The sequence below is a fragment of the Protobothrops mucrosquamatus genome, unplaced genomic scaffold (assembly GCF_001527695.2).
Source record: "Protobothrops mucrosquamatus isolate PMUCROS unplaced genomic scaffold, P.Mucros_1.0 scaffold714, whole genome shotgun sequence".
NCBI lineage: Eukaryota > Metazoa > Chordata > Lepidosauria > Squamata > Viperidae > Protobothrops > Protobothrops mucrosquamatus.
This window is the reverse complement of record NW_015386995.1, coordinates 55,690-80,822: the sequence shown is the minus strand read 5'-3', so window position 1 is coordinate 80,822 and position 25,133 is coordinate 55,690. Positions and strand designations below refer to the sequence as shown.

General features: G+C 44.0%; 2 protein-coding genes across 2 annotated transcripts in view; both read left to right on the top strand.

Annotated features, from left to right (window-relative positions):
- The window catches only part of LOC107289539 (A-kinase anchor protein 13-like), a 17,102-nt gene extending 9,447 nt beyond the window's left edge, over positions 1–7,655 (top strand). The window contains exons 3-4 of the mRNA XM_029284566.1: positions 4,098–4,394; positions 7,468–7,655. Coding sequence (XP_029140399.1) covers positions 4,098–4,394; positions 7,468–7,655 — 485 coding nt within the window. The remainder of the gene's footprint in view (positions 1–4,097; positions 4,395–7,467) is intronic.
- A 1,544-nt stretch (positions 7,656–9,199) lies between these two features.
- The window catches only part of LOC107289538, a gene marked incomplete at its 3' end in the record, with an annotated part of 65,069 nt that continues 49,135 nt past the window's right edge, over positions 9,200–25,133 (top strand). The window contains exons 1-3 of the mRNA XM_029284565.1: positions 9,200–9,213; positions 12,679–15,436; positions 19,471–19,547. Coding sequence (XP_029140398.1) covers positions 12,784–15,436; positions 19,471–19,547 — 2,730 coding nt within the window. The remainder of the gene's footprint in view (positions 9,214–12,678; positions 15,437–19,470; positions 19,548–25,133) is intronic.

Sequence of the window (25,133 nt, the reverse complement as noted above, 5' to 3'; positions counted from 1 at the left end):
CCTTCCTTCCTTCCTTCCTTCCTTCCTTCCTTCCTTCCTTCCTTCCTTCCTTCCTTCCTTCCTTCCTTCCTTCCTTCCTTCCTCCCTCCCTCCCTCCCTCCCTCCCTCCCTCCCTCCTTAATTGCTTGCTTGCCAGTAGTCAATTTTTATGAGCTCTTATTTGCCTACCAATCTCAGAGACCAACAAGGATCCCTTGCTAATATCCTCAGAATTTAAATAAAATAGATTAGATTAGATTAGATTACCTTTATTGTCATTTTTTCCTGTGGGCACAACGGCACACATTAAAAATATAATTTAGTTGCTCGCTCTCAAAGTGTACACATACATAGCACGCATTTAAAACATACTATATGCAACCTATGTATAGACCTACACCCTTACATGTAAGTAACATATAAATATTAATCACTGTCCATGGAAGCTTTAGAGTTCACAAGGTTGATACTGTATGTTAGAGCTGTCCTGAGCTCTTCAGCGGACTTCAGTATACTCCTCTATAAATGACACACTTTATTACATTGTAATGTTTTCAGGAGTCCAATTAATATGGTTACCCTCGATCATCCACAGAAGTGATGCTGCACTGGGGTTCCTAGGGAAGCTTGAAATAGTTTCTGAAACTCTGCCGTCTGATCTGAGATTTGAGTCCTCAGAAGAGCTGATCTTGAGTAGGCTGGATGCGAGACTTGGCTGGATAGGATGTGAAGTCATGCTCTAGTGAAGCCGCCAATATTTCTTGTTTAGTCACAACAGTGTTGTGTCTCCAAGCAGCTGGGCGATAAAAGCAGTCTACTTGAATGGAGTGCAGCTGGATGGGAGGCCAAACAACAGCACAAATGGAATGGCTTCCATATTATTTTCCTATCAAGTCTGATTGTTGGATTTCTCTCCAAGAGATGCTAGCATTTCTCACTGGTTATTTCAGTGCAAAAGTAGTGCAAGGCATTGTAGGTTTTTATTTTCTCTGTAATATTTTGTTTAGTCATGTACTGCTTGTTGTTGTTAGTTGTGAAGTCGTGTCCGACCCATCGCAACCCATGGACAACATTCCTCCAGGCCTTCCTGTCCTCTACCATCTTCTGGAGTCCATTTAAGCTCACACCTCCTGCTTCAGTGACTCCATCCAGCCACCTCCTTCTCTGTCGTCCCCTTCTTCTATTGCCCTCGATCTTTCCCAGCATCAGGCTCTTCTCCAGTGAGTCCTTCCTTCTCATTAGGTGGCCAAAGTACTTGAGTTTCAACTTCAGGATCTGGCCTTCTAAAGAGCAGTCAGGGTTGATCTCCTCTAGGACTGACTGGATTGATGGCCTTGCAGTCCAGGGGACTCGCAGGAGTCTTCTCCAGCACCAGAGTTCAAAGGCCTCAATTCTTTGGCGCTCAGCCTTTCTTATGGTCCAACTTTCACAGCCATACATTGCAACTGGGAAAACCATGGCCTTGACTATATGTACTTATAACGGTGGTTCTCAACCTTTTCTTCACCATGGACCCCCTTTAAATACCTTTTGTGGGCACGGACCACCAAGACTTAACTCGAGATTTAAATCACAACACTGCACACCCCAGGGGTCTGCAAACCACAGGCTGAGAACCACTGACTTATGAGATTAGTTGCAAATTCTGTTATATACTGTTTCTTTTATTGATCCAGGACCATATGATTTATCTCCTAGTGTGGCAGATGAAGCCTATCTTTTAGGCTCCAGCTTATGTCTGCGTTGTGTTTGTGTGTGTGTGTTTAATCTTGTTACTCTCCTGCCTTCTTCCTTTACAAATCCATAACACTGAATTGCCTCTTTTAGCAATTTAATTTCTGTCGTTCAGCCTTAGAAGCAATACGAAACAGACACTGCAAAGCACAGATCTTTCTCTGTTTAATGGGATGGGTGCTGGAAGTCCTGAAGCAATTTAGATCTTTGCCGTGTTCTTTGAGGAATAGCTTTTCTTGCTTTTGAATTAATTGACAAAGTCAAAATCTAATTCTGGGCGGGGCAGGAGAGAGCTTGTCAGTGGCAAGAGAAGAAAAACACCAAAGAACTTGAAAGAGAATCAACACGTTGCTCTCTGCAGCTGGATGTTTGATCTGATTCAATCTTATTTGCCATCTTGGTCTCATCTCTAAGAGCTGAAACATTTGAATGTTGGTTTGTTCAGCAGCCTGGCCCAGCATTTTAGGTGACTTGTTTCTTCAGATCTCAGGTTTCTGGCTCCTTCTCTTTCACTTATTGTCTGGCGTTTCTCACCTTGATGCTCTCCAGATGCGAGGGGACTGCATTTTCCAAAATCCATCCCTAGCGTGACTATTCTCAGTCCTGGAAGTCTGGCATTTTAGAATTCGGCCTTTTGGTTACTGCCAAGAGTTTGATCCTGACTAGCTCAAGGTTGACTCAACCTTCCATCCTTCTGAGGTCAGTAAAATGAAGACCCAGATTGTAGGCGTGAGCTGAAATGGACTCCAGAAGATGGTAGAGGACAGGAAGGCCTAGAGGAACGTTGTCCATGGAGTCGCGATGGGTCGGACACGACTTTGCAACTAACAACAACAATGCCAACCAGAGTTGGTTGTGGTATGGGTAGCTATATGAATGACAAAGTTTGTGCCCCATGTTGCAACTTGCACAGGTTGTCTGAATCAATGGGATGGTTGGCTGAAGAAGAGAGAGACAAGCTTTGTCTTAGTTCAGACTGCCTGAAGAGTTGTTGTTGGCAGCGATGATATCTTTATCACCCTTTTCCTATTTGGATGTTACCCTAGTCTTATGACCATGGAGTCATTTATCTTTGAACAGAATTAAGTTGGGCAGCTACAAATAGTTCCTCTCTGCTCCTTCCACTTGGATTCTTAAGTCCAGCTACCCCTTTGCTTAGGAAACCCCAATTATGGGGAACGTTGCCATCTTCGTTCTGAGAGCTTAAGGGCTCCAATTCCTGCTTCAGTTTTCCTCTTCAATAGTGAACGAATGGTTTTTTGCCATGTTATCGTACAAGGATTTTTTTTCCCCCAACTGCCACTATCCAGCAAGCAGCTGTGAATTGTTCAAGTCTGTTTCTGGAGAAGAAAACGTCATTTGAGTTCATTGATGTAATTAAAAATAGAGAGGAAGGAGGCCGGGGGGGAGGAGGAATGTTGATTCACGCAAAAAGGGACCGAAGTAGGCAGAGTAGCTTTTCCAGTAATTAATGAATGAGATGCCCAGTTTGGGTGTGGAGGGCGATGACTGCAATGGGGTACAAGAAAGGAGGAGAGGCGAAGCATTGATCTACCAATAAAACAATGGTGGTTTTGAAAATAGGAAACCTTCAGAAGGAAGGGCGATTTGAGCTCGTATGCTCTGTATAATCCTTGTTTGGCTTGGTTTGCTGTGGGAACTACCTTCAGTGCAACCCTGATATTTCAGCCTTTTTGCCCAAAATGTTTGAAAGGATGGCATTCTCATCTTGACTGGTTTTGATAGCTCAACCAGGTTTGAATGTTCTGATGATCGATATCCCTACTTAGGAAAAAGCTAAAGGAAGTAGTCCTCAACTGACAACTAACAATTGTAGCTAGATTGTAGTGCTCTGAAAGAAAGACACCCTGTGCTTGAGATGATACATTTCACTCTCCCTCCCCCCCAAAAAAGAACAGAAGGGGGGGGGGAAGTATAAGCGTAGAAAAAAAAATCAAAATTAAAATATCTTGTGCGGTACCCAGGCGTCTTCACCAAGTCAACCTAGAATTGCTGATTTCAGTTGAAATCAATTCTGGGAAATTATTTATGCCAGCATGAATATATCACTTTATTAAGAATTCCCATTAGAATTGTGCATTGGCTGTTATTTATTTATTTAACTGGTTTTTTCCCTTAACGCTGCCCATTCCTCCGTGAAGCGACATTTAACTGATGTAGTTTAACGAACATGAAATGAACGTAGCCTTATTCTTGTCCCTTTCTTTGGAACCTGGCCTCCTGTGGCTTCTTCCAAAGGGATTGTGCAACCCCTGAATGTCATCAAAGTCACACACCCTTGATGAAGATGTTGTAGCTGGAGATGGAAGGACGTGGGAAAAGTAGAATGGAAATGTCTGATTTAGGTCAATTTTGTTTCGCAGGCCATGACTGTTGTGAGACGGTGAAGGTGTCTCTCTGTGCCACCAAGCAAGGCCACCCACTTCTGGTGGTGGCCGAGGAGAGCTTGCAGTTTGTCCAGGATGAAGCGTACGACGCGGCACAGTTCCTGGCATCCTGTGCTGGGAACCAGCAAGCCTTAAACTTTACACGTTTCCTGGACCGCTCCAGGCCACCTGCAGGGGACTTAGATTTTCTGGATGAGAAAGTGACTTTGGCGTTTCGTCACCTGAAACTGCCGACCGAGTGGAACGTGTTGGGAACAGACCCCAATCTCAATGGTAAGGTTTGGTAATGCTTTGTACATGGCTGCAGATTGGATTATTACGGTGATCAGCAAAGCTTAGGAGCCGGTTCCCCACGTCGTATTTTAAACAGACTGGACTGATTTCTCCCTGCAAAGTACAGGCTGTTGAATCTGTTTTCCATAAACCTGATTTATTCCATTAGGACCCTATTTGTCTGCCCAGATTAGCTTTCTAAGCCATTTGCATTGAAAAACGCCACGCCACATAAACAAATCAAATTCTGTTGTTGTTGTTTTGTTTTGGTAGAGGTTATTTGTAGCATTTTTATCCTGTGAGTTAACCAAAATGACTATTGGGACAGTGCCTTCCTGAAAGAGAGAGAGAAAAAGAGAAGAAAGCACCAATTTTTGGGTATAAAAATGTTAAATTAAATGGTTCCTCTTTCATCTGTGGAGATTCTCTGTCATCCAGGTGATGGTTGTCCCAAAGATGCTTTTTCAAAAGGCAACTGGACTTCCTTTGTTTTTCCTTGAAGACATTTCACTTCTCATCCAAGAAGCTTCTTCAGTTCCATGCCCGACCACCACTACCACCACCACCATCATCATTATCATTATTATTTAATGTATATTATAATTCTTGGAGGAGAAGCGAATCAAGAAAAAAACAAAAAAGTCCAGTTGCCTTTTTGAAAAAGCACCTTTGGTTCCTCATTTCTACAAAAATATCCATGGAGATACCTAGAAAAGGCCACTATTGAAATGAAATGGAGAATGCAGCCTTGGGGGCTAATTTTAGATATTAAGAATTTGAACCTCGCCTTCTTTCCTCTCTCTCTCTACCTCCTGTGTCTTTAGTTCAGTCTTATCAAGTGTTCTTTGTGGTCACGTTGTGCTAGTTATTCTTTGACCAGTTGGTTTCTCTGTGGTTGCAACAGGCAGCTGGCTGCACAGTGTGACCATAATTTGTTTTTCCTTTCCAGATATTAGTAACCTTGCTATTTACTTTTGGGGTAAGTGGCATTATGCATAAATACATTCAACGACCAGGGTGACATCACCCATCCTTATCTTGCCCCCTTTACTCTCATTCTTGAAGCATTCCATTTATTCTCATGCATCGTTTACTCAGCCTGCATGCCACTCTTATCCTATTCAACCATCAACTTGGAATTTCATATTTGTGCAGTACATTCCAAGCACACTGTCAACAACTTTCTCACACTCATTCGCAACATCTGATCTGCCTGGCACAAATTGTGCTGCACTTCCCAAATTGTGCTCATTGTGATCGCTTGTGCCTTTTCAATCAGAATTTGGTGTTCTAGCCCAACCCTCCACTCAAGCGGGACATCCTATATCATTTCAGACAAATGGCTGTCCAGTCTTTTCTTAAAAGCCTCCCGAGATGGAGAACTCACAACTCAGATGCACTCTGGTTGTTTTGCTACTGTTCTTTTTATTATTATTATTATTATTGTGGACACTATCAAGATCCATTGTTGATTGCAGAGGCATATCAATATTTTCTAAGCTTCTTCTCTTTAGACGTGGTTGTGACTTGCAGAAATATTAGAAAAATGTCTATATTTAATAGTTATTTATCCAAATAATAAGAATTGTATTAATTCAAGGTTGGCAAAAGAGAACATTATTGGAAGAAGAGAACATCAAGCAAAGCTATTAGTGGACTATAGAATTATAGAAACTAATTGTTACTGATTGTTTTTTAAATATAAACCCAGGCAACACACTGTTTACCAAATAGTAAGGTGAATATGTAAAAAATAAAATAAAACATATTTTTTTAAAAAATAAATGCAATTAAATCTGTCAGCCGATCAATCATTCAGCCCTTTCTGCAAACATCTCTATTATTGCTTTAAGGCCAACTATGAACAATATGTCCTTCTTAGCTGATCAACTGGGGTGAGGCTACAGCGCCTTCTTGCCAAAATTTAATCCAGACATATTTAGCACTGCAAGGTCCTGCAGCTCTTTTAACTCTTTAGGGCAGCTTAGGTTTATGCAGGAATAAATGTTACGTGACTCAAAGCAATAACAACATTGCTTTCTAACTGAGCATATATAGGCACCAACATGTTGATTCCATTTAGAAATTTTCTAGGAGCGGACCTATGCTGTTCCTCTCTGTGGTCACTCAGCTTGCCAGTTCTCTGCCCCAATTTTGTCTGGTTTTCATTTTTATACATAAAATAGGGTTGACAGATTTAGGCCCGGGAAGAGAAGTTAACTCTCTCGAATGAATTGAGAGAATGAAATAAATAAAAAGTAAAAAGTAAGGATGAGAAATGCTTTCTAAGTTACCTATTACTCTTCATGAAATGCTGCTCAGAATGGCCAACGGGACTTAACGAGAATAGACTTGTCTTCCAAGAACAAATCAACAAAATGTTTTTAGCTGCAAATCGGTCACATGCGATGCTTTATATTTTCTTTTTAAATTTTGTTTTTTTTTAAAAAAACTACTGTTAATAGGGTTTCTGTGATCTAGAATGTTGAGCTTCTGCAGACAGCTCAATTTTCAATTTTTAGGATGGCAAGAGGCAGCTTCTAGTCCCTAGGGCTTCAAGATGACCACAGGTGAGTCACAATGGCTGAAATCACAGAAGCAGCTGGGGTGACTGAAGGTTTCCTGTGCTGTGTGACCTGCTCCCCTCCCTTCCTCCCAACTAGCAAAGCCAGGTTTCATGATGAAGTTAGAAGTAGTTTCAGAACGAAGTTAGAAGCAGAATTAATTGCTTTGAGAAGGAGGTAAATGGCAGACAGAGGGCACTGTTTGATATTGAACAGATCACCTTGCTATAGATGCTACGCTTCTGTAAACGATGGTGGAAATGAAGAATGACAATGGAAAGAAAATAAGGAGCCACCAGTCTGATCATTCATGTACCCTCTGAGTTTGATTCAGTCGTCTCAGCTCGGTCCAGCCTCTTCTCACAGTTCACTGTGAACCCTGGCTGATGTGTCAACCAGCTCTCATGCTCTTAATGAGAGAGTGTCTGGTGGAAAGTTTCGAGACGTGATCTGAATATCAACCTGGAGGCTGAAGTCTTCTTCTCGTCTTCTCTGCTTTGGTTTCTCAGAAGATGTTCCCCGGGAGACGTTGTTGCATTTTGCAGCCAGACTCGGTTTACTGCGGCTGACGTGGTTCCTGTTGAAGCAACCAGGTGGCAGAAGCGCCGTGAGTGTTCCCAACAGTGAGGGAGCCACACCGGTGAGCTTAGCCTTGGAGAGGGGCTACCAGAAACTGCATCAGATCCTGAACAAGTAAGGACCGTTGATACCAATTAGCAGTTCAGTCTTTTGGCTTTGTGCGTTTATCTCTTGCCTCTTATGTGGTTGTTAGTTGTGACGTCATGTCCGACTCATCACGACCCCATGGACAACGTTCCTCCTTCCTGTTCTCTACCATCTTCTGGAGTCCATTTAAGCTCAGGCCTCCTGCTTCAGTGACTCCATCCAGCCACCTCATTCTCTGTCGTCCCATTCTTCTATTGCCCTCCATCTTTCCTAGCATCAGGCTCTTCTCCAGTGAGTCCTTCCTTCTCATTAGGTAGCTAAAGTACTTGAGTTTCAACTTCAGGATCTGGGCTTCTAAAGAGCAGTTGGGGTTGATCTCCTCTAGGACTGACCGGTTTGAACGCCTTGCAGTCCAGGGGACTTGCAGGAGTCTTCTCCAGCACCCTAGTTCAAAGGCCTCAATTCTTGGCACTCAGCCTTTCTTATGGCCCAACTTTCACAGCCATACATTGCAACTGGGAAAACCATGGCCTTGACTATAATGGCCTCTTATGATGATTCTCGGAGAAGAGTATCCTTGTTTATGATAACAATGGTACAGTTAGAAATAGAGATTCCAGAGACTGTGATTTTATATAAAATCCTGCATGTAGGAATCTTAAATCTAGAACAATGTTTATAAGTAGTATCCTGATGATCTTGCCATTGGTGGAGAAACCTGGTTAGGTAGTAACAGGAATGGGAAATGTATCTCTGAGATTTCATGTTTGGATTTCATGTTGGATGTGGGATGGAAAACACTCAGTGGAGACATCACAGTATGTGTATTTCTTTGCTGTGGGGCATTCATCTCAGCACAGGCTGTTGTGTGTTGTGTCGCATCTCACGTATCCATTTCAAAATTGGTTCTCTTCCAAAGATGCTATTGTGAAAGTAGGAAATATATTGTCTTGGCTGTGAGAATAATTTTGCTCTGGTCAGTATTTGAATGGGGGACCACTTGGGAATGCAGTAGGCTAGACTGGAAGGTCATAAAACATGATGAAAGGAGGAGTTGAGAAGTTACTCATCATCATCATCATCATCATCATCATCATCTCAGAAGCTAAATATTTTGTCTTCTGTAGATTAGATCTATAAACTGAAATTTGATTGCTTCTGCAGAGGTTCACCTAAAGGTTTGTTGGTAGCTCCTGTTCTATACTCTTCCCACATCTGTTATAGATTACTTGTGTCAAATAATTTGAAATACTTTCAGCTGGATATCATTTCTCAATTTCTAGAGTGCAACCCAAATGGTTTATCAATTGTTAATAATCGGCTCTTGCTAGGATGCAGCATGTTATAGCAAATTCAAAATTTATGAATTTGAGAGTTTGGTTGCTCATGTCTTTTCCAGAGAAGAAGCCAATGAACCAGATTCCTGGAGCACCTTGTCACATACGGTACATTCTGGGGACTCCTGCATCAAGTACCACCAAAGCTTAAACATTTACACTCTGACAGTTGAAATGAAGGAAGGAGACAAACTGAACATGGAGAAAGATATCGTTCAACTCCAGCTGCACATCCAGAATCTCCAGCCTACGGTGAGGGAGAGGATCTGTCTTAGCTCATTGGTTTCACTGAGCATGATTCTGAATAATTCTGATTTGTCATGGTCTTACTGCTTGATAAGTACCATGCTGTTATTTTAAAAAAGTTGATAGGATTACAAGTTTGGCTTTGATTATAATAAGAAGACAGTTTATTGTGTTATTCTTTATAATCTCTTGAGAATAAGTTGCTTTGAGATAACATTCTGGTTCTGACAGCTGACCTAAACATTCTCAGATACCACGATTGAGAATTCTTGATTGCTGTGTAAATGGATCACATATGAACAGATTAATGAGATGGGGAGAGGAATATGATGCTAGGAAAAGCATCTGGGAATGTTTAATGATTCCTGCTTGTTATTTTTGTGGTTGCACGATATACATGTAAATAATACAATAATACAAGCCCTCGGGGGCTTACAGTCAAAATGCGTATACTGCAGGAAGTGACCCCCCCCCAAATGGGGAAGTGATTGAAGGCAAGTGATAATCAGCATGGGTCTAGGTTAATGGATGAATAGCCATCTGGGATCCCCATACACCGTCCCTCAAATTCAGTTAAAGGGTCCCAGGGTGTAAATCATTAGAAAACAGAGATGGTATTGGGGAGGCCAAGAGTGAAAGAAGTGATTGTGAACGAAAGCAACTTAGTTTAACTACTGGAGCAAAAGAGCTAAAAATATAGAACTAAGACTGGAATGTCACTGGTAACGTTTTAGTCCCATAGAATTCTAGGGTCAGGATAGGAGGGTTTGGTTCAGGGACGAAATTATGCGAGGAGACATGACAGAATAACAGAATGACAGAATTGGAAGGGATCTTGAATCAGGCAGGAAACCCTACACCATTTTCAGACAAATGGTTGTCCAATCTCTTGTTGAAAACCTCCACCCCACAACGTCCGGAGGCAAATCATTTCACTGATAGATCTGTCAAGAAATTTCTCCTTATAGTTCTAGGTTGCTTCTCTCCTAGATTAGTTTCTATCCATTGCTTCTTGTCCTGCCTCCAGGGACTTTGGAGAATAGGTTGACACCACCCCCTGCTTCTTTGTGACATATTCTCTTCTTGGTTGCTCCAAGCCTTTATGTTTAAAAAGGAAGGGTTTGGTTTGGTTTTTCTGAAGACAAGTTGGACTGCAGACTGATCTAGAAGAAACAGATGTTTGTGGAGTAGGTGGCTTGCCTAGAGATAACTTATGGGCCACCTAAGGCTCGTGGGCCAGAGATTTCATCAACTCCCTAAGCAGTTCTTCAAGTTTTACCACATAGTCACCGTCTTCCCCTGAGACCTTCTGGAGTTGGCCAAATGCTGGAAAATAGCAAAGCAGAGCTTAGCTTGTAAGTTAAAATGTGGCTGGGTAGCTTTCGTTAAGTATGTTGTAGCAACTTAGCTATGATCTTAATATGCTGTGTGAACCAGGTTATCATATTAAGCCCTGCCCTGAGTTATACGCTTCACGTAGAGCATGCTACATGAACACCGCAATTGTGTGTCATACTAATCTGGCTTCAGGGCACTGTGTGGCTACAGTCTCAGTATATTTTTTAAATTGTCGCTTAGGTGCCCCCATTGCTTGTGCACCGGCAGTCAAACAGAGCCAATGGCCTTCCACATGAAAAGTCTTAGTTGGGTATTAACTGATAGCAAAGGCGCTGGAGGGAATACATCATGTGTCACCAGTCTTGGAAAAGCTATGTTTAGATGGCCTTCTATCAAGAGACCTGGTTTGTTTCACACCTAATCTAATTTCAGTTTTAGTTCAGTCAGGGTCAGCTGAAAGACGCTTCCTGGAGAAAGAAGGATTTGTCCGTTTCAGTTTAGGGAACCAGAATGACTTCATTGAGAGGATGGCAGTAAAATCTTAATATTCTCTCCTCCTTCTCCTCCCCCCATTTTCTCTCCTTCCTTCCTTCCTCCCCTTCTTCCCTTCCCCCAGTCACTTTGCGTTCCAGCACAAGTGTTTGTGTCTGGATCTGCTGCTGGCTGACTCCCAGCCAAAGTGTTTCCTTCTGGTTGTGCTAAAGTCTTCAGCAGCTTTCTTTATTTGAAGCTCAGTTGGGATTGAGGGGGTTTGGATGGATCAGGACTTCGTTTTTTTTGGGTTTTTTTCTCTGAATATGTACATAAGAGGTCTTTTGCTCATGCCTAGCAAAATTGGTATCCAATGGTCTTACAAAGGCACGGGACCTTCAGGCTAATGTCATCCAATCTTGGGCCTCATTTCAAAATGCATGCAAGAGATCAGACTTCTGATTACAAAAAAAAAACTTGACCCCTCCTGGATTAATGTGGAGAGAGAAAGAGAGACAAATGAGAGAGGAGAGAGAGAGAGAGAGAGAGAGAGAGAGAGAGAGAGAGAGAGAGAGAGAGAGAGAGAGATAAACACAGAAAGAGAGGAGAGAGAGAGAGACAAACGACAGACAGACAGAGACAGACAGACAGAGAGAGAGAAAGAGAGACAAACGAGAGAAAGAGAAAGAGAGAGAGAAATGAGAGAGAGAGAGAGAGAGAGAGATAAACACAGAAAGAGAGGAGAGAGACAAACGACAGACAGACAGAGACAGACAGACAGAGAGAGAGAAAGAGACAAACGAGAGAAAGAGAAAGAGAGAGAAATGAGAGAGAGAGAGAGAGAGATAAACACAGAAAGAGAGGAGAGAGACAAATGACAGACAGACAGAGACAGACAGAGAAAGAGAAAGAGAGAGAGAAATGAGAGAGAGAGAGAGAGAGAGAGAGAGAGAGAGTGTGAGAGAGAGAGAAAGAAAAAGAGAGAGAGAGAAGAAAAAGTGTCAGAAAAAGGGAAGGAAAAGAAAGGAAGAAAAAAACCCCCAGCCATTCCCATCTAATTTTGAGGTGACTAACCTAGGGCTGCTTTTTACCATCCTGGTACCCTCCAGAGGCAGTCAGCTTGCAATTCTAAGAATTCCCTGCCAGCATGGGAGATGCTGTCCCAACCCACTGGGAGAGTACCTGGTCAGGTAAGGCTGGTCTAGTCTAGTCAATTATTAGTGGAATCTCTCTGAAGAATTCAGGTAAGGAGAATGCCAGAAGCTGAAAGCAACAGAACTTGCTTGGAATTGGCACAGAGGAAAAGGTGATTCAGGCTAAACTAAAGTGAAAAACTTCCTGTAAGGGAATAGGAGGAGGCAGTTTTCAAAGCAGCTCCACCTCGGTTCTTCTCTGTGGCAGACCGAAACTCAAAAGCAGCAAGGAACATGGGTGATGGGTGGGTGAATCTATACTGTGGCCCTTTTCCTCCTACCCAGATTGGCTCTCCAGCTAACAGTGCTGCAGAGGAAAGTAACTACCGAGGGGTTAAAAAAAATAAATCCAGATACAGCATCTTAATTTTGTCTTATATTTGGATTTTCAAAAGAAAAAGGTACATTGCAACTGCCTCCCCCACTTTTTTAAAATAATAATAATAATAAAACTGTTGTCCTCTTCTAGAACGCGAAGGAAGACCATTGTCCAGCGCAGACCTGGGAGGACCGTGGTTTGGGTCCCGTGCCTGAGGGTCCTGAAGCTGCTGCAGAGCCTGGTTTGGATGTATTGATGGTTGAAGCAACTCCAAAAGGTTCTTCTGATCCGCTGGAGATCTCACCCTCTGCCTGCCTTGGGGAGGAAGGCGGCTCCCAGCAGCTTGAAGAGCTCATAGGCGCATCACAAGAGACGTTGAGGTTGGAGGAAATGCAGAACCAAAGGACTTCCTGTCAGGGCAAAAAATTGCCACACAAAGAGGAAGGGGAGTGTTTCTCCTCCGTTGGAGACTCTCGGGCACCGTTGGAAGAAAATGATAGCGAGAGTACTTCTTGTGATGCTGCTGGCCTCCCCTCCTTGGGAAATACCAACAAGGAAGCTGGAATGACCTCCTCCAGTGCTACTTTGGAACAAGGGAACTTCTGTGAAGGACATAATCTCTTCCAGGAAGTGCAGCTGTCTGAATCAAGAGTAACGGAAAATACATCCCCAACTTCCTGTGAGGGCAGCAATGTAAGTATGGGACAAGGTGAATGCAAGAGTTGCACGGGGGCCATAGATGTTAATGTGACATCCCAACCGTATATGAAAAATGGGGAAATTGACATGGAGCCTTCTGGGACAACAGTTATGGAAGCGTTGCCATCCTCTGTTGCATCACAAACCAATCCTGCTGCTTTCTTCCTTGGGGATGGTGACCCTACTGTCACCTGTAAAGATGAGAACGAGCCAACCTCAGTGCCAGAAGGTTCTGTAGATGTGGTTGCTACTGCAGATGTTAGTTCTCTTGACAATGGAAGTAACAAAGAGACTGGAACAGAAAATCACATCAACAGTGGACCAAAAAACACTGTTACAAAACAATCAGAGGAGAAGGAGAGGGAGAACATTGCTCCAAACCCTGGAATAGAACCATTGCCCAAGAACCTTATAGACACCTCTGGATTTTCTCTGGAGCATCCTTCTGCGATGGAAGTGAATGATGGAGGGCAACCGAGAGATGCAGATATGTCTGTCGAAAACACTGTTTTGGATTTGAGCAGCAAAGAGCTGAAAGCTCCTCTAGAGGGCAGTGTGGAAAAGCCCGGGAAGAGCCCAACATGCGTGCAGTCCCAGGCTGCCTGTGGTGGAACTGAAATCCCAGAGACCTCAGCGATAAAGCAGAGTGAGCAAAACGTAATTGATCTGACACCAGTAGAGACCGAAGGAAACGCCGATCCTACCATGGTTGGTCAGGGGTCTCTTGTTGCACACCAGGATGAGAAACAGGATTTGGGCGAAGACCGAGAGTTCAGTTCCTCTCTAGCGCACACAGATCCAGGCGACGGCCCTGAATCGCATCCAGATGTTCTCAACTCTTTTATGCCGCCTTCCGATCTCGAGAAGCCTCTTTGTGGACCGGCAGAGATGATAGGAAGCAAAGAGGAACCGGATCAATCTGACGAAAGCCTCCGAAAACGCATCGCCCTGACATCAGCCTTGCTTGTGGAGAAAGCGATTCAGGAGGCTCAGTTGATTGTTACGCAGAAGGACAATGCTACAGCAGCCTCTGTTGGCCAGGAAGCTTCTTCACAGTTGGAGAGCCTTGCCCTATCTTTGCATGGTGAGGGCAGTCAGTGTATTCAGGAGCATTTAATGGGCACACCCTCTGCTGCTTTTAATCAAGACTCCAAACAAAACCAGGAAGTAGGAACAGCAATAACAGCAGAGGCAGCAGCGGCAGCAGCAGCAGCAACAAAGCTGCTGACTGGAGCAGCTGAACAGGGAAGCCCGGCGCAAGGTGAGCTGGCAGCCACGTCTCTTGCTCTGGTGGATGGCTGGGAAAAAGACAAGGAGCCCAGCTCTTCTCAGCTGCCTGAACGTGAGAAGGAACTGCTTGGCAAGGAGAGCTTCCCTCCAGGAGTCCTTGTGCAATCGGCTTCTTGTGATCTGGGGAGAGAGCAACCGGTGGATGGAAGCCATGTCGAGCCTGGCTTAAAGGAGGAAGCCTCCAGTCTGGAACCTGAGGAGCAAGTAAAGGTAGAGGCACTCGGGGATGTTCCTCCAGAGCCTGGCTTGGCAAAGGGCGCTTCTCTTTGCAACAGGGGGACGCCTTCCCCTGAGGTCATGCTGAACCCGGGACTTGAGCTTGGTCCAGCTGGGCAAGCAGCCTCTCCAGCTGGCAGCACATTGGATGTGATGGAAGCTCCTCCGACGGTTCTTGAACTGGCCATGGAAACTGGTCTTTCACAGGAGGAGGGGGGAGTGGAAAACACCCCTTCCCGAATATTGCTTCAGCCAATTGCCGAAGAACTCCTTTGGGACTGCGATTCTGGTCCCGAAATGCCCTTGTTGGCTAGTGAGATGGACGTTACGAAGCTGGGAGAGTCAGAGAAAGGGAGTAGGAGGACTAGCCAAGCTGAGCCAGAATCCCTTCCCTCGCCTCTCTGCCTTCTTCCCGGGACTGAGCAGTTGGACAAAGTTGGAACGAAAGACTCTGCTCGGGAACCTGATGGTCTGTTGGGTAACGCTGACCCGATGATGCCTGGTCAAGTGATACTGCCGGCAGAAGCACATGTCTCTTTGGAATCTCTCGCTGGAAATCCCGTGGAAGTCCCCTGCTCGGTGGAAGCCAGTTCCGAGGAGACTAGATGTCTCCTTAGTGAAATTCAAGAGGAGATAAATGTACAGCCTGATAGCAAAATGAACCCTGCAGCCCTGGAACTAACCAGCTCTTCACCTATTGCAGGTAAGCAAAAGAAAAAAAAAAAGAGTGTGATTCAGTTTTCTTCTCTAGGTCAGCAGAAAGGGGAGATGTGATTTGTGAATGACAAGTGAGGGTAGTGGGAGTCTGTTTGCTGGAAGGATGCGACTAGCCAACTTGGGAACAGAAGGTGGGGAACAGAAAAGCATGCAAAATCCCCATTTCTTTGTTTGGGAAATCTGTAGGTAGTAGCCTGGTTACCCCAACTTCTCTTTCTCCTTTTGCACAACTAAACTCCAGGCTGTCAATTGCTTGAAGCACACACCTGCTTCCTTCCTGACCCTTTTCCTTTGACTCTTTCCCCTTTAAATTGTCATCAAGTTAGACAGTTCTGCCCTACAGAGCATCTGTTAAGAAGGAGATTGAATGGTGTGTTGTATTCATGCAGGCTTCCTTCCAGAACAGGTGTCTTATTTGTTGTGAGGTTTCCATGTTTCGTGCTGGCTTGGCTTGGTCAGAGAAGACCACAGAGCTGTGGGTTAAATTTTTGCCTATCAGCTGCTCATGTTCTAAAAGCGTCTTTTCGAGATGGCCCGGATCCAAATGTAGTTTGAGGTCACAGGAAAGCTAGACTTATTTTTAAAAAAAACTCAGTCCCCATTTCTGCTCTATGCAAAACCCCTTCTGAATAGGCTACCCACTCTTTGTATGTCTATGTGTGTGTGTGTGTATGTATGTGTGTATATATTTGCTGGGCTTCAAACCTTTATTTCCGACTTGAGAAAACAAAGGCCCGGACGAAGGAGTTTGATTAGCGAGAGCAACGTTGACAAGCGAGGACCTGAAGGATCAAGACGGACCGGTTGGACTCCTTCTTTAAAACCATTTTGCCTCTTCTGTAACAGGAGTTGTTAGAGCATATTGTTTTCATTATATATTTTTTTTCTTTAAAGGTGAGAGCCAGGAAGGTGGTGAGGGAACGAAGGAAGGGCCTCTCCACCCCCCCTCCTTCCATCTGAGCTGGAAACCTAGAGGCATAATTGTTGGCAATGCTTAATGATAGTTTAATGCAAGCTTTCATGGCTCCACCTGTTCAGACAGCTGGTTAAAAAGAAAAAAAACAGCTGATCTCTCCCTGCTGCTATTATGGAGCTTGCCCTGAGGAATCACAGGTGTGGCCGCTCTCTTCCTCTCCCCCCCCCCAGTTAAGTTTGATCCGCTGCAAATTAGTACCAGCAAATTTCTCCTAAGTTAAAACTGAAGGAACATGACAGATTGAACCAACGTTGGGCGCGCACTCTCTCTCTCTCTCTCTCTCTCTCTCTCTCTCTCTCTCTCTCTCTCTCTCTCTCTCTCTCTCTCTCTCTCTCTCTCTTTTAAAAACACAATGTGAAAGATTCTGTTTTCCCATTTCCCCCCCCTCCAAAATAATAATAATAATAAAATAAAAATTGCCTGCCCTGTCATCCCAGGCTGAACTGCAAATAGAGGAAAAACTGGGAGCGTTTGCTGCTTAGAGACTTAGCGGAGGCAGGGTGTGTACAAGATCCTTTTTTTTTTTTTCCACAGCAACCAAACTGGAAGGAGCACCCTACCGCCTTGAAAAAATAAATAAATAAAAATAACAGCTGCTCTTAGGCCCTGCTTGACAGGATTTGGCGTCCAGCAAGCTCCATTTTATTTTTGTGGCATACGATGGGCTTGATATTTCAATCTCACGGGGAGCTGGCTGTCATGCGATCCTCGGCAGTTCATTTCTCCTTTTTGGGCTTAGGAGTGGCGGCCTCCTAAAAAATTTATTCCCTCACCCCCTTTAAACTCTGGCTGTTGATTCTAAGCAAGCAGCATCGAGAAAGGAAGAAAGCAAAAGCCCAGCTGCACAACAGATGAACTGCCAACTTTAAAAAAAACAAAAAAACAAAAACACACGTTTTTAAAAACGCAATCTAGATTTTTCTGGGCGTCATCAAAAAGGAGGGCCTGTTGGAGAAATCGTGCCGTGGATTTTGTAGAGCGAGGGTGCCTTGAAAGTGGACGTGTCCACCTAGGATTAGGGGTCTTCAAACCTGGCCCTTTTATGACTTGTGGACTTCCAACTCCCAGAATTCCTCAGCCTGGCTGAGGAATTCTGGGAGTTGAAGTCCACAAGTCATAAAAGGGCCAGGTTTGAAGACCCCTAATCCTAGGTGGAGGTCTTTGCTGGAAGCTGCTTTGGCACCAAAAGTGCTTTTGCTCTGGATATGTGGGGAAGCTAAAAACCGAAGGCGCAGGGGAGGGGCTGGGAACGGGCACCTGTAATTAAGGCGCACTTCCTGCTCTGCACCTGCTACCAGCCGTGATGCTGAGACTGCGTAGTTTTAGGGAAAGCTGCTGAGCAACTGGAGAAACAGGATTAAACTGCAGTCTCCGCCGTGCCGGAACACGGCAAATGCGAGTGTTTCTGTCCACATGCACTTAGGTAGTAGAAATGGCCTCAAGGAGCAAGAGAACTTGTGGGGAGCGCCAGGAGCCAGCCGAGAAAGGTGTGTGTATGTGGAGACCTCAAAGTGGGAGCGAGAAAGATATTGCTAAACTGTGTGTGTCTCTGTTCACCAGGGGAGATTCTCTAGGTGACTCGGCAAGTGTGAATGGTGTGAAGTGGAAAATAAGTGAGTGGTTGCCCACTGCGTCTGTCTCCCCTTTTCTCCCTCTGGGATGTCAAATCGGAACCCCCACTTTTTCATTTGCTTGCGGTCCGGCTCTTTTGCCAAGCACGCCATTTTTTTGTTCTGAGCTTGCCAAGGCGTGCTGTTCTCCCCTGCGACTTTGAGGAGACAGTAGCCACTCTTGCACCACAACAAACACAAAGGCTTACAAGCCATTCCCCCCCCCCCTCGATTCTCCCTTCCCTTCTCTTCTGCTCTTTTTTCCCAACGGTTGTTGTTGATGCTGTTGAAAGCTGTCAAAATGTTGTGCTGTGGGTCATCTAAAGTAGCTTCCCTTGCAAATCCCATCCCCCGCTTTTGCTACACAGAGAGAAAAACAAGGTAGAAATGAAGCGTCTACTTGTTCCAAACTCCCCAATGCTAGTTTGAAATGTAAACTGATTGTGCTTATTAGGCCCCCAAAACTAACTCCCTTTTGCTAGTTGTTTAATGTTTTCTAAATCGAGCAAGTTGGTGCAAGCTTTTTTTGAGTGCTTTGCCGAAGATGGTTCACGGATATTAAGTAAAGCAATGTTAATCAAATCACTAGCGAAGTTACTGTTGGCTGAAGTCTAACGTGATAAGTGGAAACTAGAAAAAACTCTTCCTCTGTACAAAAACTTCTCTATTTTGGTTTCCTCGGAAATGATCTTCTAAACCCATGACCACTGCCAGACCAGAGGATCATCATCTAGCCTGATGTTTTTGATTTCAGGTTTCTCCAACTCCACCCAACTTGGTGCCCTCCAGATATGTTGGAGCTGCTGTTTCCAGAATGCCCAGCAAGAGAATGCTGGCTGAAGAATTCTAGGAATTGCATTTCCAACACATCTGGAAGATGCTGCCCTTTGGAATAGCCAGGTCCACTGGGCCTGGAAGAGGACTTCCATGTGAAATTCTTTTAAAATTGGAATGGGATTGAACATGACAAACAGAAGTTCTACAGTTGAACTTATGGGGGCATGATAGCAGTATTCCAGTATTTGAGAGGCTGCCACAAAGAGGAGGGGGTCAACTTATTTTCCAAAGCACCAGAGGGCAGGACAAGAAACAATGGATGGGAACTAATCAAGGAGAGAAGCAACCTGGAATTAAGGAGAAACTTCCTAACAGTGAGGACAATTAACCAGTGGAACAGCTTGCCTCCAGAAGTTGTGGGTACTGCATCCCTGGAGGTTTTTAAGAAAAGACTGGACAGCCACTTGTCTGAAATAATGCAGGGTCTCCTGCTTAAGCGGGGGTTGGACTAGAAGACCTCCAAGGTCCCTTCCAGGTCTATTCTGATTGATTGATTGTTTGAATTGGGATGAAGGGACACCAGCTATGTTGTTAAAACTGAGGTAACTGGAGAAGTTATTAAAAGACACACAAACATTTCTCTCTCTTTTTCTGCAGACTCTCCGGAAATGAAAGCTGAAGAAGAAATGGATTTTCAGACAGATCTAGCTGAGAGCATTACTTCTGAAGGAAGGGTAAGGTTTTGTTTATTTCCCCGTCTCCCAACACTGAGCATTGGCTATTGATTGAGGAACAAAAACGCACATGGCCCCTTGCAAAGTTAATTTCCTTCTATTTCAATTTTTTTTTTGTTTTTGGTCTTTAATCACGAGGAAGCAGATCTTCCTTTTTTAAATTTTCTCATTGGTTTTATTTTCCAAAATTATGGCTTTCTGAACCGGGAAGATCGGTTGAGCTGGTTAATTCATGGTTTTGGACTTTTGTGCAATCAGTTTGCAGGAAGAAGGACTGTCTTTTCTGTTGTAGATGTGTGTTGTCACTGCTTGAGAAAGTTCTCTTGTGCGTGTTAAGTGAAGGACCCTCTCTCTGAACTTGGCAACTTCGAGATCTGAATTAAAGATCAACGAGTGAGCAAAGGATTGTTTCAACCTGCTCTGTGAATGAGATAGGCAATCTTTAAATTGGATAAATGAATGAATAAATAAATAAACATTTACCATTTGAGAAAGTTACCCTCCATTGGCTTGAAGGGTGAAAGGCAGTTCTAAGCATCTTGAATACAATTTCTAAGCATCCGTGCAAATTGTTGTTATTATTATTGATTGATAATGAATACTGAGAATTTGTAGTAGTTATCCATGAAAGAGGCCAAAGTCGTTCGGGAGAAACCTTCACCACCAGTAACTATCTTGCAGTTTTACTTAAGTTTGTTTGATGGGGTTGTCAAGATGTAGTGCTTTGTCGCACAGTCAGCCAGATGTTCAGACGGGGTTTGGCATTTCTGTCTACCTAACGAGTCCTTTCCAAGGGCCTGGGATAGGCAGATGTGGTGGTTTGATGGTATTACAAGTATCATCGCAGGATGGAAGCAGATCCTAATAAGGCTGCCTTTTGCAATTGACTGATGGTGAATTTGTCAATGCCGATGATGGTGTTCAAGTGGTGCTCCAGTTGTTTTGGAATTGCACCCAAGGCGCCTATTACTATTGGTGCTACCTTTGCTTTCTTCTACCACAGTCGTTCTATTTCTATTTGTAGGTCTTTGTATTTTGTTATCCTCTCCAGTTCTTTCTCTCCTATTCCGCTGTCTCCAAGTAGTGGTGTTGCTATACCACTATCCACACTTTTTTGTCTTATTGACAATTGTTAAGTCTGGGTTGTTGTTGTTATATTTATTTGCTGTCCATCTTGCAGTTTGCAGTGTCTCTGAGTGGCTTGGATGGGTTTGGTACAGCAGGATTGACATGAGTCTATTTGCTGGGATTTGGGGCACCTGGTAGCAAGGATCTTTTGAGCATTGGCCACAGTTAGATCCCTTGTTCCTTTAAATATTTTGAAGGATAACGGTTCCTACAGTTGCTGATTTGGAAGGTGGTGCGGTAGTAATGGTGTTATTGTAGACATCTGAAATGAGAAGGATGGAGTGGGAGGGAGGGAGGGAGGGAAGGAAGGAAGGAAGGAAGGAAGGAAGGAAGCCAACTCTTCTGGGCTGATCAATGCCTGTATGGAGAAAATAGTGTGGAATATATAGAGCAGTGATGGCGAACCTTTTAGAGACCCAAGTGCCCAAACTGCAACCCCAAACCCACTTATCGCAAAGTGCCAGGGCTGCATCAGCATTGTGGTGCCCTCAGGGGGGACGTGGGGGGCGTGGCCCACTGGGTGGGCATGGCTGAAGTGGTCACAGCAGACGGTGAGCATGGCCAGGGCCAATCCCTTGCCATCTCAAGGGCATTCTTGGGAGGCCACCGCCGCTTGCTTGCTCACTTCCTGCCCCGTCGCTTCCAAACGCCATGTGCCCGCTACTCTGGCGAACTCTGCTGGGTCAACGGCACGCGTGGCCACAGGGAGGGCTCTGAGTGCCGCCTCTGGCACGAGGGGCCATAGGTTCGCCACCACTGATATAGAGCATAGCCAGTAGTAAGGCACACTAGAAAGTTACATTTAGCTTTTCACACAATTAGGTGCTTAAGGTTTGTGACTTGTTTTAATGCTGTTTTTTATTGAGAAATTGATGTTCTTCAGAGGAGTCGCTGATGGGATGGGTACCATCCTGTAATTGTAAAGTTTCTTGCTGTTTAAAGTATCTTCGATACTTTGCTGTTGGTGGTAGTTGGTTGAGTTTTGTGACTAATTATAAGAAGACTTTGAAATATCAAACCAAAGGGCAGAATGGAAAATATTTTAAATAAATACATACAGTAGTGTTCCCAGTTGGTCTCCTTCTCTGGATTTTTTAGCAACAGCAGCAGCAGGTGGCTTTGATCTTCTTTACATTGATGTTGGATGAGAAGTTTTCCACTCTTCTTGAAGCACATCAGATGCTTCCCAAGTCACATTAAGAACTCTTGTTTGGTTTTAGTATGTTTCAAGAATGAAGACGTTTTTGTCCAGATGACCCAATGTGCTCTTCGTTTGGCTCATTGCATCACAATAAGATGTGAGAACAATTTGAGAGAACTGTACTCCTTTGAAAGCAAGGCTAAGGAAACATTTTCTAAATGGTTTTGCACTCTTGAAAATTACTTTGCCCCCCCCCCCCCAATTTCTTCAGATGGGTTAATGTTAACATTACGACCGCCAATTTTTACTTTTTCACAATAATATACACTAGCCATTTCTATAACAACAAACCTATTAATCAGCAAAACCAAAATCAAAGCTTCATTCTTTCCATCACGTGCACAAAAATCAGAAGCAATGTCCAAAGAAAAACAAAATTAAAATTTCTTGGATAGAGAAATCAATTTAACTATTGCTGCTACTTTTTCTCTTTGCTGTGGGGAATAATATACATTTCTGTTTACACCTATTAATCTTTATAAACTATCATCATTTATATCGTCTACTCTTCTAAAAAGAGTTGGAAGTCAACACTTTTTTCACTGACCTCTTTTACTTTTTACCCCACTCCCTTTCCCCCTTCTTGTTTTCCATTATTTTTATATATTTTTTTGTATTATTCATTCTGATAAACTAATAAAATCTTCAAGTACAAAAGCAGATGGGTTAATTTTGCTAAAGAGGCAGTGAATAGAAAATTTATCTGCTAGGTTGCTGAAATCTTATTCTCCCAAAAAGTCCGTATTGGTTTTTGGTTGACCATCTCTGTTTTTCTGAAGAATAAGCTCTTGTTGAATCAAACCATTTATCTGGATAAGGACAGTATTTACCCTGGATTATGTGTTGTGGTTTTGCTGTTGTAATAATAGTTAACTGTGTTATGTTTTTATTGTACTGGATACCCAGGAGATATCCATCACCCAAGCCAATGGTATATATCAGTGGTGGCGAACCTATGGCATGAGTGCCAGAGGCGGCACTCGGAGCCTTCTCTGTGGGCACGCATGCCATCGCCCCAGTCCTGCCTCCCCCCATGGCTCCCTCTTCACCAGCAGCCCCCCCAGAGGAGAGTCGCCCCTGGGTACAGCCCGCACAGAGCAGCGCAGCCAAGCACATGGCAGCTGGGCAGCAGGGACAAAACTCCACCCTCGTACCCCATTGCATGCAGATGATGCTGTGGGGCGCGGGCGGAGGGCGTGGCCAACATGACGCTGCAGGGCCGCCTGGGTGATCTGCAGCGGGCCATGGAGGTGGTGGGTGGCCCTGCATGTGATGTGGGGGTGGAGCAGGGTGGGGTGGAGTGGGGGCAGGCCAGGGGGCGAGGCAGTTTTTGGGCACTCGGTCTCTAAAAGGTTCGCCATCACTGGTATATATGCTACAAAGCTCATATTGGCCAGATGGGTGTGTTGCTTAGCCCTTTTGATTTTCAAATGGGGAAGTAATTGACCTAGCTTTTGCCTGGAGGGTCTGAGGAGGCACTGATCATATTTAAAGTGAATAAGGAACTGAGATTTTGCAACAGATCCCCTCCTGGATCTGTTAGGATAGTTCTGTAATTTGTGTTTTTCTTAGAGGATGCATATTATTGCTTGGCTGATCTCTGAACTCAAAAGTCCACGTTGCTCTAAAAAGTGGCCTGTTTATGAGTCAAGTGTGGTGCCTTCCATCTGTGCTGGATTTCAGGTCCCATAATCCTGGGCCTGCTCTTGCTTTTGACCCTGACTAAGAATGCTCTCCAATGTAGTGTCTACATACAGAGAGGCTTTGCGCTCTCTCTGCAGGTGGTGGTGATTAGTCACGTCCAGTCTTTCATGTATTTTTAACAAAGATAATTTTTTAGAAAAACCAACCACAGTAATCGCATCTTGTGGCAATGGTTTCCATAAATTGGATTACGTGTTGTGTGTCAGAAAATTACTTGAGGGTGGGGGGGAGGGGGAGGCCTGCATAAAGGACAAGAGGCTGCCTATCAGGTTTCCTGCTGGCTGTAGAAGCAGATGTTGATTTTTGCTCTTTGGTTTTGCTTTAGGACTAATATGCAAATATAGTGATATCAAGCATTTATGAAGCTGCAGCATAGCAGGGTTTTTGGGTTTTTTTAAATCAACCTGATATCCTTTACGTATATGGATTGGATTCCTGCTTCCTAACCAACATCCGCGTCTTTTTCCTACCAGCATTGCCGTCATTCCCAACCAACAGTTCAGCTTTCCTCAAAAAGGGTGCACAGAAATTCTAGCTTCTCTTGAAAGTTAAGTTAGGCGATTGAGTGACGCTTTGCTTTCTTAGTCTTGAATGGAAGGCTGTAATTGCTAGCTTATGTGCAACGTAGTTCAGCCCGTCTGCAAATGGTTTCATCAAGTATCTTCTTTTATGTAAATCACGATTCACAACAACTTTGGGTGGGCAAGGAGGAAAGAGAGGAAAGGACATCCCCAGTTTTATTTAGTGCTAGAGCGCACATTTGTGATCCTCTGTCTTTTTGTTTCTATAGCGGTCTGATGGTCTTTCCACATCATGCAAAGCCAAAGCGTGGTTTGTTTGGTTTTGATTCGTCATATTGTGTGGACGCCGCCAATTGTAGTTGATGCATGTTTAAGGAGGCCATAGTTAAGCATAATATGTGACTTAAATTCTATTCATAATAAACCAGACTATTCCCCGGTTCTTGGAGGAGATGGTAAAAGTAAAACAGACAGCTTGCTTTATAACTTTTCAAATGTGTTTCATGTTTTACCTTGTTGGCAGTGTAAATGACAATGCTAGGAGATAGGTATTATTAAACCTTCCCCCCTCCCTACTACAGATTAAGGGATTGAAGGGGGTGGACTAGAGGTGTGATTTTTGCTACTCGCTAAATTCTAGCCTACCCTGGGTGTCAAGCTGAGGATTTGATCAATCTCCAAACCAGAAGTCTTCAAACTTGGCCCTTTTATGACTTGTGGACCTCAACTCCTAGAATTCCTCAGCCAGGCACGCTGGCTGAGGAATTCTGGGAATTGAGGTCCACAAGTCATAAAAGGGCCACGTTTGAAGACCCCTGCTCCAAACCATTGCATTCATGTAGATTACGTAGCTACCAGCTCCTTCTTTTGGTTGTGATTGATTCTTGGTGACTTAATGGATACATTCATGTAGGGTTCTTTGGTAACAATACAGAATTTTTTGCCCTTACTTTTTTCCAGAATGTGTTTTTCTGTGGCAGATCTAGTCTACAACTAGGGGCTTCCCACCAAAGGACTTCTCAGCTTTGGAGG